Source organism: Rhinolophus hipposideros, assembly GCF_964194185.1.
Source record: "Rhinolophus hipposideros genome assembly, chromosome: 24".
NCBI classification, from domain to species: Eukaryota; Metazoa; Chordata; class Mammalia; order Chiroptera; family Rhinolophidae; genus Rhinolophus; species Rhinolophus hipposideros.
The window spans coordinates 14396264-14413673 of NC_138070.1; the positions used below are offsets into that span (position 1 = coordinate 14396264).

General features: G+C 48.9%; 1 protein-coding gene across 1 annotated transcript; it reads right to left on the bottom strand.

Moving 5' to 3' along the window:
• Positions 1–9561: 9561 nt before the first annotated feature.
• On the bottom strand, positions 9562–17373 carry ISCU (iron-sulfur cluster assembly enzyme). The gene is made up of 5 exons (XM_081037825.1): positions 17113–17373; positions 15463–15576; positions 14448–14558; positions 12557–12635; positions 9562–10091 (listed from the first exon to the last, which is right to left on the bottom strand). The coding sequence occupies exons 1-5, from the start codon at positions 17224–17226 to the stop codon at positions 10009–10011; spliced, it is 501 nt and encodes a 166-aa protein (XP_080893951.1). The 5' UTR covers positions 17227–17373; the 3' UTR covers positions 9562–10008.
• Between the last annotated feature and the right edge of the window lie 37 nt (positions 17374–17410).

Here is a 17410-nt window from a genome sequence, read left to right on the forward strand (position 1 = left end):
CACTAGAGGAGGGTGAGGCATCAGAATAGAAATGATCTCCTTGTGCTGGGTCAGCGCTTTCCGCCTGCCTGCCTTCTGCTGCTGCTTCCTGTACTAATCCCGGGGGTGGGGGTGGTGGGAGCAGCTCCCTCCTCTTGTTCCAGACATAGCCTGAGACATTCTGAGGTTGCTTTAAAATGCCGGTGGCAGACAGGCAGGGGGGTATCTTGAAGCCTTGCATTCCTCTCCAGGATGCCAACGGAGGTGGGGTGCGGGGAAGCTGGGCCCGTGTGTGGTGGGGGAGGAATTTTTCTTGGGGAGGGAGTTGGCTCGGGGTGTGGGGAGAAGGTCTGGTTGCTAGGCAGAATCGGCAGAGATGAATCATTTTCTGGCGTGAGCTGGTTATTGGCTAAAATGCGAAGTTGTCCAAGTTTGTGGAATATTTTTGTTTGAGCTGGAAGGGAATATGGATTCATTGGGTCCAATTCTTCATTTTGCAGATAAACTGAAAATACAGAAAGGGAGAAAGGTTTGCCTAGGGAGTGAGGATGGATCTCTTCCCTCCTGGCTTTTTCCAGGCCCTCACTACAGGTGTGGGCTCGACCCAACAAGCTTTCAGGAATGCTTCCTGTATTGTATGCGGTGACTGTTCTAGGCATCAGAGATTTCATGGTGAATCCTCAGACGCACTCTTTCTGGACAAGATAAATTCAGAGTGTTATATGCTTCAAAGAAAACCAACAGTGTGATGACCCAGTGCGTAGTTATGGGTTTCTACTTAAGCCAGGCTGGACCAGGGGGTCTATCTGGGAAGATGACATGTGAATCATGAATGGAGAAGGCAGCCTTGGGAAGCTCCGGGAAGAGGGCTCCAGGTAGAGGAGCCAGCAAGTGCAAAGGCCCTGAGGTAGGAATGAGCTTGGTGAGTTTGAGGGACAGCAGGGAATCCCGTGGCTGAGGGAGGTGAAAGGTGGGCAGAGGCTGGGTAAGGCAGAGCTTTGGAGGCCAGAGAGAGAGTCCATGGAAAGCTCTTGCTCTGCATATAGCAGAGGCATGATCTCCCTCTTGACTCCTCCTGCCTTGTGGCGACTGCTGAGGGCCTGTCCTGTGGCTGAATGAGCATTTAGTAAGCACCTATGGTGTACCCAGCTGTCCTGTGCACTTTGTCCACATCATCTCATCTCATCCTACAATAGCCCCTCCCTGGTTGTCCATCTTTGGAGGACAAATGAGAGAGGCCCACACTTGCCCGGGACCACCCTGTGCAAGCCTCCCTCATCTAGGCTCTCTCCCTGGAGGCCCTCAGCTCCGTGAACTTGGCCAGAAAAGAATGTGCCTGCATGAGCAGATTGTCTTTTGGTTCAACTCTATAGAAAAAAGAGTGGGAAAGGTCAAGAGAAGACTCGAATCCTGGCAGCCCCCCAAGAAGTCTTGCCAGGGAGCAGGGCCACGCTGTCCAGGGCCTTTGGGGTTGGAATGGATGAGCACCCCCTTGAAGGGAGATGGTCCTCAGGGGCCCTGCTGTTGTGGGAAAAACTGAATAAGATTCTGGGGCTGCACGGCAAGTGGGACAGTGTGAGAAGCTCCCACAAAGCTCCTTTGCCCCGCTAGCCCGACAGATGCCTGGGATTCCACCATCAGTGATTTATTCATTGGTGATGAGCGTTGCTGTTGGCTCCTCTTTTTGTAAGATGCAAATCTCCTTTGGCAAAAAGAGTGAGAAGAGGAAGTCTCGAACCTAACAGTGCGATACATTTTAGAGATTGTAAATGATAGGGGCCCCAATGCTAGACAACTCTGAGGGGCCATCAGATTTAGAGCTCCCCCTGGGATTGACAGCGACTTTTGTTGGTGAGGCGACACTGCTGCCCATCGCCTCTCTTTGCCTTATCCTGGTTTCTTTTCTTTTTTTGTTTGCTTTTTTTGTTTCATTTATTTATTTAATTCTTTAAAACATTTTTAATTCGTTTTAGGTGCACAAAACATTGTAATAGTTAGACATTTATCATTTATATCCCTCACACAGTGACAACCCTCCTCCCCCTATCTACTACCCCTCTGACATCGGACACAGCCATTACATTTCCACTGTCTCTATTCCTAATGCTGTACTCCGCTTCTTGTAACTACATATATATATATATAATTGTAGTTGACATTCATTATTGTTCAGCTTCAGCTTCAGGTGTACAGCGAAGTGATCAGGCATCGACATCATCCCTGAGGTGGTCTCCCTAACGAGACAAGTGTCCATCGTTATCCTGCTTTCTTAACTGCCCCTCCACACATGTTGACCCGAGGAACACTCCCGAATGAATATTCTGTGTGCTAATTTCCATCTGTGAGTTGGCTTCCTGAGGGATCTGCCCTGTCACGATGATGATGATGATGTTGATGGTAATGATGGTGGTGGGTGTATTATCAAGGGCTGCCATAACACAATACCGCAGACTGTGTGGCTTAAACGATAGAAATTCCTTTTCTCACAGTTTTGGTGGCGGAAAAGCTAAGATCAAGGTTCTGATAGGGTTCAGTTTCTGGTGAGGGCTCTCTTCCTGGCTTGTAGATGTTTGCTTTGCCCTTACATGGCCTTTCCTCCGAGTGAGTGTGTGAGACCTTTCCTTAGAAGGTCCCACAATTATGACTTCAATTACCTCCTTAACTTTAATTCCCCCATAATCACCCTGTCTTCAAATACGATTACATTGAGGGGTGGGGCTGCAACATAGGGGTTTTAGGGGGATACAATTTCGTCCGTAGCAGGGATGATGGTGATGACCATGATGGCGGCAGTGATGGTGGTGGTGATGGTGGTGGTGATGGTGGTGATGGTGGTGGTCATGGTGGTGGTGGTGGTGATGGTGGTGGAGATGGTGGTGATGGTGGTGATGGTGGTGGTGATGGTGGTGGTGGTGGTGATGGTGGTGGTGGTGGTGATGGTGGTGGAGATGGTGGTGATGGTGGTGATGGTGGTGGTGATGGTGGTGGTGATGGTGGTGGTGGTGGTGATGGTAGTTGTGGTGGTGATGGTGGTGGTGATGGTGGTAATGGTGGTGGTGGTGATGGTGGTGGAGATGGTGGTGATGGTGGTGATGGTGGTGGTGATGGTGGTGGTGATGGTGGTGGTGGTGATGGTAGTTGTGGTGGTGATGGTGGTGGTGATGGTGGTAATGGTGGTGGTGGTGGTGGTGGTGGTGATGGTGCTGCTGATGGTGGTGGAGATGGTGGTGATGGTGGTGATGGTGGTGGTGATGGTGGTGGTGGTGGTGGTGATGGTGGTGGTGATGGTGGTGGTGATGGTGATGACGATGGTGATGACGATGATAACCGTGGCCCTATTGAGGATGATTAGGGTGATGATGGTAATGATGATGGTGGGGAGAGTCGGGATGGGGATGGTGGTGATAGCTAACATTTATTGAGTACTTACCACACGCCTGGCACTGTCCTATCTTTTTTTAACTTCACATTTGATCATCCATTTAATCCTCACAACAATTCTATGACTCAGGAGCTAGTACGCTGCCAATTTTTCAGAAAGGGAAATCGAGGCTCAGAGAAGTTTCAGGTCACATGCAGAGACCATGGCAGAACTGGGATCAGAGCCCAAGCCCCCACATCCCCATCCAAGATTGTTCCCTAATGTCCTGAGGTCCTGCTCAAAAGGGGCCAGTGACACAGGGCTGTGTGTGATATTTGGGTGGAGTGGGGTCCAGTGCAATCTTTTGACCCATTTCCTGAGGCCTCAGGGGCAGGAAGGGAGGCCCCTTGGACCTCTTTTGTACCAGCAGCACCAGGGCAGTAAGAGTTGTCCTCACCCCGGGTGCCTTTTGGAGTTATTCTGAGAGCTGGGCTTCTCTGAAGTGAAGCCAAGAGTGGGAGTATTTAACATGACATTTCCAAAGATAGCTGGGTGGGGATGGTACTGGTGGTATTTGAGGCTGGGCCTGGGGAATAGCTGTGCCCTGTGGTTGGCCACGCACTGTGGAGTGACTTTGCCTGTCAAGTTATGTGTGACAGAAATCATGTCTGTGTGTCTCCTGCATGGGTGCAGTGAGACCACAGCTTTGTATGGTTTTGGAGGCCTTGCTGTGAGGACTGGTCCCATGGCAGACACCATAGGTTGGAAGCCTGGAGGTTACGGTATCTAAAACATAGTAATAATAGTACTACTACTAGCGGTAGTAACAATAGTGATAATAGTAACAATTGGTACTATAAGTAATAGTAATAATAATTATAATACCAATGCTAATAGTAATAATGATAACGGCAGTAATCATTATAGGGAGAAAAGAGTAGTAGCCTTGGCCTAGAATCCAGCCTCCACCGTTCCCTGGCTGTGTGATCTTGGACACATTACTTTACCTTGTCATTTCTTCATCTGTAAAAAGGGATAATCATAGTATTTTCGGACTTCTGTGAGGAGTAAATGAGCGCATGTATACAACACCCAGCAACTATGCCTGGCAGAGTCAAGGCTGAAGTGTATACGTAATCATGACAACTGTCATAACAACAAATTCTTTTTATGTACCACATGCTTTATGTGCATTATCTCATTTAATCTTCACATCAACCCTACCAGGTAGGCACTATTATTATTCCCATTTTGCAGATGAATAAACCGAGCCTTGAGGTGGTTAAAGGCTCTTGTTCAAGGTCACACCAAGTGACCAGAGTTTGAACCCACCCTGTCTGATTTCAGCTCTCCAAGCTCACTCTGCTCTGTCCTGATGCTTCTTCCCTGTGTGGGGACAGTTTTCTCTGGGGAGGTGGCTTTTTGAGGGGTTGGCTGGTGTCATCTTGGAGGGTGGAGAAAGCAAGCAGACAGGCCAGAAAGAGCCATTGATGAGGGAGGTGCTCCACATCCATCTTCTGGTTGGGGCTGGAGCTCATCTCTGGGGACCTCCTAACTCTATCAAGACTCAGTGGGACGTAGCAATCTCCTGTCCTGTCACAAGGACGGATACAGAGTCTGCACTATTGCCTCAAGTTCAAGGGGCTTAAATCATAAAGAAGTGCTCCCTCATTTGCTTGGCTTTTTAAGAAGACTCCATGATAGAGACAGCTAGTTTTGACAGAACAATGCTTAATGTGAGGTTCTAAAACCGTGCATTTGGGCATGGCCCCAAGTGGCCAAAATCCAGGAATCACATCTAGGAAAGGTTAGAGACGTGGTCTGAGCTGTGGTGTGGGGCTTTGAAGGGAGTGGGAGGTGGGTAGAGCATCTCAGCCAGAGCTCACCTACCACTTCCTAGTGGTGTCATCAGGGGCAAGTCATTTCATCTCTCTGTAACTCTATTTTACATCCATCCATCCATCTATCCATCCATCCATCCACCTACCCACCCACCCACCCACACATCTCTCTACCCACTTCCCATCTATGTATCCATCCATCCATAAACCCACCCATCTACCCACATATCAGTCCATCTACCTACCCACCCATCCATCCACTCACACACCCCTCCATCCATCCACCCTTCTATTCATTCACCCACCCATCCATTGACCCACCCAACCATCTATCTATCCCCTGACCCACAAATCCATCCATCATCTAATAAGCATTCATGGAGCCCCTAGTAAGTCAAGAACTACACCAGGTGCTGGGTTCCACAATTATGATATTGCTGTGAAAACAACGTACACAGTCATCAATAGAAGACTACAATTATAGACCATCATACATGGAACACTGTGTAGCTGTTAATAAGGAAGAGACAGGTCAATAGGAACGGATGTGGAGAAATATGTTCAAGAGGAAAATAAATAGATGCAGAAGTCTGGGAAGTACGAGATTGGAGAATTCAGCTTGTGAACTTGCCGCCATGCGCTTACATGGGCAGCACTGTACACACAGCTCGGTAAGGTTTCATAACCTTGGTATATCAGTGTCTCACAGCTGCGTTTGTGTTGACGTGTGGCGGGATCTTGCTGAGTGGCGTTCATTATTGTTGCATGTTTTGATGTGTCGTTGTGAGAATGTCTGAGCTTGAATAAGAGCAACGAACAAACATTAAATTTCATGTTAAACTTGGCAAGAGTGGAAGTGAAATCAGGGACATGTTAGTCCAAGTTTAGGGAGTTAATGTTATAAAGAAAATGATAGTGTACAAGTGGATTAAACATTTTTCTTAGGGGAGAGAATGCATCACTGATGAAGAGAGGTCAGGGTGGCCAGTAGCGAGCAGAACCGATGAAAACGTTGCAAAAATTCGTAGAATTGTGCATCAAAATCGTAGGCTGGCTATGAGAACCATAGCAGACCAAGTAAACATCGATAGAGAAACAGTTAGGAAAACCTTAACTGGAAATCTTGGCATGAGAAAGATGTGTGCCGAAATGGTCCCAAAGAAGCTCTTGCATCACGACAATGCCCCAGCTCACACGGCACTGTCTGCGAGAGAGGTTTTAGCCAGTAAACAAATAACTGTATTGGAACACTCTCCCTACTCACCTGATCTGGCCCCCAATGACTTCTTTCTTTACCTGAAGAGAAAGGAAATATTGAAAGGAGATATTTTAATGATATTCAGGACATCAAGGGTAATAGACAACAGCTCTGATGGCCATTCCAGAAACAGAGTTCCAAAACTGCTTTGAAGAGTAGACGAGGTGCTGGCGTCGGTGCATAGCTTCCCAAGGGGAGTACTTCAAAGGTGACCACAGTGATATTCAGCAATGAGGTATGTAGCGCTTTTTCTGGGATGAGTTCGCTAACTTAATTGTCATACATGCTACCATTTGGAAAAAGGAGAAAGGACAGTCTATGTAAACATACGTATACTTGGAGATGCCTAGAAAATCTCTGAAAGGACATGTAAAAAACACGTATCAGAGATTGCCTGTGAGGAAGGAGACTGGGGAATGAGTAGGGGTCGCAAGGAAACTTATATATCACACTGTTCCCTTTTAGGCTGTTCGAGTTTTTTCTTAATAGTGTGTTACCTGTTTAAAATTGAAAAAAAATAATTTACATTAAACAAAGAAGACTCAGTCTCTGGGTAATGACATACAAAGATAAGAAAACAGCATAGTACAATGCTGTCCATGATATGTATGTGATTAGGGAAGAACAGGGGATTGTGGAATTTGAGAGGGGTACCTGGCTTAGCCTGGAGGAATCAGGGAAGGCTTCCTGGAGGAAGTGATGCCTGACAGGAGGCTCCCAGGCTGAGTGGAGGTTAAGGGAAGGTGCCTGGCGAGGGCATTCCTGGCAGGAGAAACAGCATGAGCAAAGGCCTGCAGTTCAGTGTGGCTGGAACAAAGCGACCCATGTGGTAGGAGGTTTAGAATTTGTCGGAAGGGCAACGGCAAGTCATGGATGAGTTTTAAGAAGAGTAGGGACAGGGTAATACTTTGGTTTAGAACAATCCCTCTGGCAGCCATGTGGGACATGGATCCCTGCAGTGAGGCTGGAGGTGGGGAGACTGATGGGAGGGCCAGGAGAGAGATAAAGGGGGCCTAGACTAAGGCAGACTGGGTGGAGGGAGGGGTGCAGAGAGGAAAGGATTCGAGAGCTCTTTGGAGATGGGGAATGACACTTCTCACAAGACAGTGAGCATCCACTGAGATAATTTTAGCAAACTGCTTTGCAAAGCACTTCATGGTGGTTTCCACCCATGGGTGCACATTGGAGGCTCCTGGGGAGCTTTTCAAAAACACCAGTGCCCTGGCCCCACACCCAGGGCATCGGGTTGAACTGGACGTCAGGGTGAAATGGGGCTCCCTGATGTCTGACGCTTGGCCAGCGCGAGGACCGTGGTGCGTGGTGGTGAGCTGGCCAGATGAATGAATCAGGGCTCCTTCTGTCTTGGCTGCTATTCATGCGAATGCTCGGTGCACAGATGAGTGGCTGATGAGGTTAGCATCGGCGGGATGTTCTGCCTGGAGGAAACGAGGTGGGAGAAGCCTGGGCCTCATGCAGCCCAAGTGAGCGGGCCGGAGCGTCAGTTGACCGCTCCAGCCACGTTCCTCATTTGAAAAAACCCTCAGTGGGCTGTCATGAGAACTAACAGGATTACAGATGGAAGGGCCTGGCCCCAGGCATGGCGCTTGTTGCACTGCCGTACTCCTATGTCGAGCTCGCCATGGCAGAGTTTACTTGGTGAGGCTGAGACCTCCTTGGAGACCCTATAAAACCCTGGACTTGAGCTCATTGAAGGGTACACAATGCCCTCGTGTGGTTACAACTAGACTTGTCAGGGAAAAGGAGCGTCTTTAATGTAAATTCAAAACAACAAAAAACCCCAATTCATTTCTTTTAGCTGCACAACCACCTATTTTGAGGTTTGGGCTGTCCTGGTAATATTGTTCTGGCTGTATATGAGAAGCTTTAGATGTGTAGATAGAACTCAGCTTCAACTTTCAGAGGATGTTGACCAGGAAAAAAAACCATCTCATTTTTAAAAAAAAATCACAAAGGAGAGTGATGGGGAATTGGAGTGTTACCACAGATGATAAAGGGAAAGAGACCAGCACATCCCAGAGGGACTGTGAATTAGATAGAACGTGCCACGCGGGACAATTTGACATGGTTCTGTCCAGGGACTCTCATTTGAGATGATAAAGGTCCTGTGGTTTCTAGGCTGCAGAGGGAATGGTCTTTGAAGTTCTGGGCCCTTCCCCAGAACACAGAGGATTTTTAAATACACACACACACATACATATATAGATTTTTTCTTTTTCTTTTTAAACAAAGGAGGTATGGTTAAGAGGCAGCCAGCCTATGCCCAAACAAAAACCACCATCAAAAAAGACAAACACTTTGTTTTTACTTTGGGAGAGTAGAAAGAGATCTGAAACGTAACTGTTATTTCAGTATTATGTTTTCACTAGAAACTTGGGCCTCCTTTGGTGGGATTTCAGCTGGTGCATGACTGTGGGTACCTCAGAAAGGTACACCCTGCCCTCTACCCTGGTGGGGGAGAGAAGATGATGACACATGTACCTTTCGGAGGACACTGGGCAGTGGTCTACGTACAGCGCAGGACAGTGATTAGAAGGGCTGATATTCGTGTCTGAGCCAGGGATGGGTATTTCCGACGTTAGTTCACCATCCACGGACAGCTCAGAATGAACTGTGTAAAGGTCACACCTGTGCATGATAGAGAAGGGGCCCAAAGAAGTTTCTGCCTATGGCATGGCTCATCTGCCACCACACAAGTTGGAATCACCTGCCCAGACCTAAAGCTGACCCCTGGGCCTAGAAATCTATATTTGAAACTCATCCCCCAGGTGCTCTTTACCTATGGCCCACAGCTTTAGGGTACTAAGTCAGCATTTGTCAGGTTTTAGGATTTCACAGACCAGGGAAATTACAAAAGAATTTTCATTCTCACAAAGAGTTGTCTGTCTGTTATTCTGCAAAGAGCAATGAAAAGTGATGGCCATCAACTTTCACCTTCACTCATTTCACGAAACATGACATGCACTTGGCTTTGTGAAAGTCTCCGTAGTCTTTACTGCCCAGCTTGCTCAGACAGGTGCATGTGTCATCCTGGTCCGGCAGGGGGGACACCAAGGGGCTTTGGGCAGCAGTTTGGGGTGAGGGAGGGATCCAAGAGACAAGGCTTAGCAGAGAAAAACATTGTCTTGCGTTCTTTTATTTACTGTATATATGCAGATATATTTTATATACAATGCTTGGTTCTAGCAAAGAATCTTACAAAGGCATTCTATTGGTAATCTTCCCCCAAACAGATTCAGGTAACATAGATCTTTGTGCCCTTCACAGACTACCAAAACTTGGGACTTCATTACTGATTTCAGTTTGAGGCCATACCCACAATTCAGAATATACATAACTGGGTTAAGGGGATAAAAGCGGGCTGAAAGAAACCACAGGATTCACAACAACGACATTGTGTATGTTGCTTGCATTAGGGCCACAATGTGAACAGCCAACGTGAGAGTCGCATAGCTCTTTCATTGTAGTGTGAGGGGCTTCGGAAATCTACGGTGACTGCATGGCGGGTGGGCAAGCAGCCGATGTGCCCAGCTGGAAGCTTCGCCCAGGGCTCACTTCTCCGCCTCTCCTTTCTTAGGTTCTTGTTTCAGTTTGTAATCAGCCAGCGCAGCCTTGATCGCATCTTCAGCCAGCACTGGAAGGCAGGGGAGGAAAGACAGCCTAAGTTTCTAGACACAGAAATAATCTTAGGAATGGAGTCTTTAAGAGCTGGAGGGCAGCGGTGCTGGGTCAGGCTTCACAGTCACCCGGCCAGGGCGCTGGGCTGAGCAGCAAACCTGGACACCAGCCAGCCATTTCCTGAGCCAGATTCTTCCTGTGCGGGCTTTGGACACAGAGTGGGGGTAAAGACCTGGGACTCTACTTCCTTAGCCTCTTGGAATCTACTTTCTTTCCTGTAAAACTGGACAAGCATGCTTTTCTTGCTGGGATTGTATGAGGACTTACATAATGTGTCTGACATAGTAGGGGCACATTTGTTAACTCTCATCTGCTCACATGAAAGTCTGGAGTAAATGAGATGTGATCAAACAATACGGTGGATATTTAAATAAAAAAACGTATTAAAGACACATTGCCATTAATGCCTCTCAAAATACTCCCCCTCGCTTCAAACACACTTATCCCATCGTTCCTGCCACTTTCTGAAGCAGCTCCGGAAGGCCTCTTTCGTGAGTGTCTTTAGTTGTGCTGTCGCGGCTGCCTTCATGCCCTGAATCAATTCAAAACGTTTACCTTTCATGGTCATTTTGACTTTGGGGAAGAGCCAGAAGTTGCACAGTGCCAGGTCTGGTGAATAAGGTGGGTAAGGACACACTATAATGTTTTATTTGACAGAAATGGCCATACCAGAAGCGATGTGTGACACCGAGCGCTGTCACGATGGAGGATGATTTAGGGCACACTTTAAAACACACCTTCTCTCCACCATAGCTCACAGCCAACTGACTGCAGCGAACAAATTGAAGCTTGTCACCCACTGTCACTAAGGTTCGATGTGCCGCTTCCCGTACTGAAGACCCCTGCCTTTCTGCTGGACGGCGCTCGGCAGCAGCACTCCCTGTATTTGTTGATCAGAATGGAAAGGCTCCATGTCACACCACTTCTGGCACGGCAATTTCTGTCCAATAAGAACACTACGGTGTGTCCTATCTACCTCAGTCACCGGGTTTGGCACCGTGTGACTTCTGGCTCTTCCCCAAAGTCAAAATCACCATGAAAGGTAACCGTGTTGAATAGATTCAGGTCATCGCATTGAGGCAGCCACGACGGCGCAACTCACTCATGAAAGAGGCCTTCCAGACCTGCTTCAGAAAGTGGCAAGGACGATGGGATAAGTGCGTTCGAAGTGAGGGGGATTAATGGCAATGTGTCTTTTACTGTAATACAGTGTTTTAAATGTAAACATTCACCGTGTTGTCTGATCACACCTCGTGGCGGATGTTGATTAAGCCGCTGACCTAACATGGACCATGTCATGTGTTGATGGGATGACGGTGTCTGCCACTTCACCCTCTAAGAATCCCAAGTGTGAAAACTTCCTTTGGAGTCGATATTAAAAGTGAGGCTATGGGGGAAAATAAAAATGGAGAGAGCTGGAATGACTGCAGAAAGCAAGCAAACAGCAGAGAGCCTCAGCTCAAGGTTTCAGTACCCAGAGGGCCGAATGAAAAGGCTGGGGTTTTTCTGAAGTTTTGTGAAAATGTTTACAAGCGATGGCCTTTATTCATGGGTACTTGAAATTCCAGTGCTAGTACAAAGAACTCGGGTCTTAGCAGACTTCTTAAGGATTGCGTTAGCGCGTCCCTGTCCCAGCATGCCCTTCTCCTGAGTCTTACCTTGGCAAGAGACCCGGCTCTCAGCTGATTTTTAACTACTTTGGTCGGTAAATCTCCACCGATATGTTAAGGCTGCTGTTTGTCACTCTCTCCTTTCCCAAGAAGGTTGAGAGAAGATGGAAATAGCTTTAGATTTAAGACAGACTGATCTGGAAAGCCAAGTATCAGTCTTAAGGCACCTGGGCCTTCTCCTCTGACAGTGCACAGGGGAAGACTGCAGATCTGGGCTCAGTCATTCCACAAACACAGATGCGACCCCAATAGCAACAGCTTGTGGACAGGAAGTGACGAAATAACAGAAACACACCACGAGTAAGGTGATGGCGAAATCTGAATTTTCTCCTCCGCTGCTTTTTAGTTTACTACCATGGGGTGGGAAGAGCAGATTCTGGAATCAAAGATTGGGGCTTAGATCCTGGCTCTCCCACTTAGGAGCCATCTGACTGGGGTGCTTTAACACGAACCCCAGTTTCCTCATCTGTAAAGGAGAGGTAATGACACCTTCTGTAGCCTGGAGGGCGTTTCTGAGGTTTGGAAATGATGCCATGAGTGCTCAGCACGACACCGGGCACACTCCGCCTCCTGGAGGACTCGCCTGGAGCTGGCTGCGAGACCACAGGGCTGGAGCCCTCGGACGGTTATAAGGCGGGCTCTGTGACCGCAAGGGACACATCATTACTCTGTCACAAATGCAAGCTGACGCCATTACAAACTTCTTCCCAACGGTCCACGCTCTCTGGCATTCTGGAGAGCAGAGACTTACTGGAGCAGTGCAGTTTCACAGGAGGAAGGCAGAGCTCCTTGGCGATATCTGTGTTTTTGATGGTCAAGGCTTCCTCTACCTGAGAGGCACATGGGAAAGAGAAGCAGTGTTAGTGGTGCTCTTTCTGAAGGGACAGCAATACCAAGGGAAGGTCACAGAGGCTCTCAGGACAGGCCTTCTGTTCCTAACCCCACACAAAGGACCGAGGACCTTCTGAGGAACCCCACTTGCACGCCAAAGCTGCAGCCTGGATTCTCCGGCACGAAGTATACACACCTGCATTGCTTGGCTGGGGTAAACAAGGCTGGTGAAGACACGTCTATAAGCTGGGAGAACCCGTGAGCAGTCTCTTAGGGGTCTGCTTTTATTTTTGTTGAAAGCAGTGATTTCCTATGCTGCTTTTATGACTATCAGCTTCTCCGATGTCCTTATAGCAAATGTTCAGAATAAATCCCGTCAACTAGAAGTGCTGAATGGCACCAGGACAGGTGTCAGACAGGCCAGTGGCACTCGGGCACTCCGGCAATGGCACAGATAGGTCTTGGGATGAGAGCTCTCTTTAGGCTCATCCTCTACTGAAAGGAGACTCGTTCCTCCAGACTGAAAATGATGGCGGAAGTTTGGTCAAGAGCCGAGCTCCTAACAGGAGGCAGGCAGTTCCCTGTCCATGCGGAACCGGGTCCCACTGCCTGAAGGAAAGCCAGATTGCCCTGTCTGTCCCCCAATTTCCCAATTCCTCTAACTCCACTGAATTATGATTTGAGTTCTGTTCCTCGAAACTCAGATGGGAAGATCTCAAGGTCAAAGAAAAGACTTTCATCCCCCATTTTCTGATCACAACCCACAGTCCCCTAAGGATTGAGACCTGGGAGCACAGGTGCTTTGTCTCTTCATTTCCTCTCCCGGAGGCCAGTTCTTGACAAATCAGTCAGAGCCACCTCCTGCCAAAACTGTGGTGGTCTCTGCTTCCTTGGCCTGGAGAAGCTTGCCAGCCAGAAGGCCGCGGGCCACAGGAAACAGCTGGCATGTGGAGTATGGCTTTGCTGTCCAGCCGTCCAGCTCCCTAAGCCTGTATCTGCATGACTCTGTTCCCCTGGGGCCACAAAGATGAGTACCGTGCAGTTTGGCTTTTTAAAGAGGTTTTAATGACAACTAGATTTTAGAAAGTCCAGCTCGTCTTTCTAAAGGCTTGGGACCTTCTACTTCTGCAGCTGCTGGGGAAAAAAGCTTCGACAGATAAAAAAGATGGAAAAGATGTTTCACCCTATCTTATCACCACTCTCAGAGGGCCTGTGACCAGCAGTCTGGATCATTGTTTTGATGTGTTTATTCGCTTTTCCTCTACCCTCACTGTGTTTTCAATTCTTCAATCTCTCTTTTTGCACAGGCCAGTTTGTTATTTCATGAATCCTTATAAGCTACCTGCAATCCTTCCTGAAACATGATGGAAATAAACAAGAAGAACTACTCTCAAGGCCTCCTGACCTGACTTAGACTCCGAAGAAATTATAACAACGTGAGCAACCTTGGAGAAAACCAAGGTTTTCTTTTCAGCTTTATTTTGTTAGATGGAGAGGTGAGGACCTGTTTTCTTTTTAATTAAAAACAAAACCACCAACCCCCCTAAACAAATAAAAATGCTCAACAACAACATAAACAAAACAAAACAAAACCCCCAAACTAAAAACCATTTAACAAAATTATCCACAATTCCCAAGGTGGAGAAAAATTTAATCAAGATCTGGGTAGGAGAAAGTTAAAATTTTTTAGAATATTTAGCAAAAATATTATAGTTCCTTTTTTCCCCCCACTCACTAGACACTTCCCTTAACTGAGAGCCACGTTTGTGGGGAATGTGATTTAATTCTGTCAGATCTGCATGCAAGCTTACCGTCTTCCCTTTCACCCATTCAGTGGCTAAGGAGCTGGAGGCAATTGCAGAACCACAACCAAATGTTTTAAACCTGGCATCCACGATCTTCCCCTTTTCATCCACTTGAATCTAGAAAAGAGACAGGTGTTAGGCCACCCTGTAGAACTCGGCACTCACGGAGGGTCACTGGGACTGTCCCCAGGAGCTCTGGTCTTGCTTTCCACACTTAAGTTTTGGCATTAATTACTGAATTTGCTTTGTTTCGAAGAATTCAGTGATGAAAAGTTAAACGTAGGAACAATTATACAGAATTATATAGGCCTAGCTGGTAAAGATCAGCTGAAGAATAGCCCCTCACCCCGTTTTTGTTTGTTTTGTTTTTCCAACGTTAGCCTGATTTTTGGCTATGAGGTTCTACTCGTGGCTGCTGGGTTAATTTGCCTCTTATAACACTGGGAGGGTCTGCATTAAAGTTCTCTGGTTAATGCTTTTTTTCTTGAGAGCCCAGTTGCATTTAGTGGTTCCCTCCTGCCTTGTTTCTGTTTTCTACAATACGCATAAAGACTTTGGCAAACGGCCCACCCACCATGATGAAGCAGATTGTGGATATAGCTACTGTTTACCCAGAGTGCCTGTCACTACCTTCCTGTTGTCTCCAATTTGGGGGAGGTTTGATTTATTGCATTTCTTATCTCATTGGGGATTGCTAACTGAACGGTCGTGGTTTTCCTTTGGTCAGTAAAATTCACAAAACTTTTTACTTAGCTGAATTTGGAATTTAAGCTGATTCAGCGAGTAGAACAGTGAGATTATTAGTTCACTGTGTCAGAAAGGATCAGCATAGCATACTAACAGGAGAACTATGATTCGGGCTCCCGCTCTAATTATTTATAACACTGACTCATCCCATCTCACAGGAATCAAAATGCTGACCAGATGAAACGATAAGTGTGCAAATGCTTGCCAACTATGAAGCACTGTATAAACACGGGGATTATCAATTATTAACATTAAAAATGAAAACCAGCTCTACCTGCAATTTCATTACATCACCACATGCTGGAGCCCCCACTAATCCAGTTCCAACATTTTTAGATGTCTTGTCAAGAGACCCCACGTTTCTAGGATTTTCATAATGATCCACAACCTGAAATGAGAGGGTTAAGAGAAATCATGATCACTTTTTTGGCGCCGATTTGACTCGAGGGGAAGCTGGGTGAAGTCAGCCAACCTGAACTTAGCAGGTGAGCACTGAATACCAAATTTCACCTGCGTAGGAAGGCTTCCACTCCTGTCAGTGAGAACCATTTGTGATCCAGAGATTTGAGAACAATCAGCAACATCACGCCCTAGTTCCATAGGGTTTTTAACCACCTACACTTACTTGACCTTTACCCACCAACGTCGCCAGATTTGGGCTCACACATTTTTATTGTTTCCAAATGAAATCCATTCCCAGGGGACAAGTGATTACTATGAAAACAGTCTAAACATCACCATGGTCCATAGACTGAAGGTTTACCCAGAAGCCTCACTAAGGCCGTCAGAGGGGAACAATGCTACGGAACGTGACCATTTCTGTGTGACGACGAAAACAATCAGTCCCATCGCCGTTCCAGGTCCTGGAATCGCCCCGGTGCGGCAGCGCTCCCCGGCGGCTGCAAGCGCTGCCAGCGCGAATTCAGTCGGAAAGTGCCGTCAACAAGGCACCCCCGTGGGTGGGGGAGGAGCCAGGTCCCGGGCAGAAGCAGGATCTCCGCCGCCTGGCATCCCGACGTCTTTAATAACCTTGAGATGCGTCCACCAGTCAGCCGTACGTGCACCGACCTTCCAGTCCCCGCCCTCCACCGAGCCGACCGCAGATGCTGGCTCGGAGCCCGAGGACCGACAGGACCCCATCCCACCGGGGCTTTTCGCCCCGTGTCGATTTACTGCATTCTTTAGTAATGAGAGAGTCTCCCGTCTAAAGGACCTGACGCCCCGGAAGGCCAGGGCTGCGCAGTACGCCCCGCACTCAACCCCCCTCCCCCGCAAAACAAAACGAAAATAAAAACACTACGATGGTTCGGTCACGTGTGTGACTCCACTTGGAGGCTACGAACTCCTACAATGACAACAGCGGCCCCATCAGTGGTCTCCGGGTGCGAGGCGGCCGCCTCCCAAGCATTATTTCGCACACGGCGATTAGCTAGTTTACAAATGGGGAAACGAGGTCGGCGGAGAGCAGTGACTTGCCCGAGGTCGCGTGGCCAGGGCGGTGGCCCGGCTGGAGCCCGAGCGCGCGCGGGGGGGGACAGGGTGCGGGCGCGCGCCCGGCGGGCAGGTGCTGGCGGGACCCCTTCCCGGGCCGGCGGCGTGTTTAAGGGCTGGCACGCGGCACATCGCGCCAGCACAGCCGCGGGCCCACGGCCACGGATTTGTTTTCGTGCGCAGTTGGTGTCACTGCGCAGCGAGGGAAAGGGATGGAGGCCGAGCCGTGCGAGGGGGCGGGTCCCCATCCCGGGCCAGGCGCCGTCCCTACCCCGGCCCACCACGGGGGCTCCCGGGCGGCGCAGCACCCCACGGCCACTCCTCCCTAGGCGGGACCTCCGTCGGGCGCCGCACACACGGGTTCTTCCCGTGGTCCTCGCACGCCCACCCCCCGATCGCTGCGGACTCCGCGCACCCCCTCGCCCGCGCCTACCTTCTTGTGATAGAGCCGGGCCGGAGCTGACAGCTCCCGGGTCGGCAGTCGGGGGCTCCGGAGCAACAGAGCGGACGCCGCCCGCCTCAGACGGCCAGCTCCTGCCGCCGCCATCTTGCGAGCTGGCGCCTGCGCAGGCCAAACGCGAAACTAAGGGAGAGGCGCTCGGGTGAGTCGGCTCCCGGCTAGGTGCGCGCGCGCCCTTACGTCACCGCAACCTCGCGCCTGCGCCCTCCCTCTCCGTGCACGTGTCAGCGCTCTGGCCCCGCCCTGACCACGCCCTTCGGGGGCGGGCGGG

Excerpts from the sequence above, each read along its gene's own strand:
- ISCU (XM_081037825.1), bottom strand. The coding sequence starts at position 17,226 with ATGGCGGCGGCAGGAGCTGGCCGTCTGAGGCGGGCGGCGTCCGCTCTG. Across the intron at positions 12,636-14,447 it reads AATGGGTGAAAGGGAAGACG|GTAGAGGAAGCCTTGACCAT; the intron begins GTAAGCTTGCAT and ends TGTGCCTCTCAG. Across the intron at positions 10,092-12,556 it reads TGTGAAACTGCACTGCTCCA|TGCTGGCTGAAGATGCGATC; the intron begins GTAAGTCTCTGC and ends CCTGCCTTCCAG.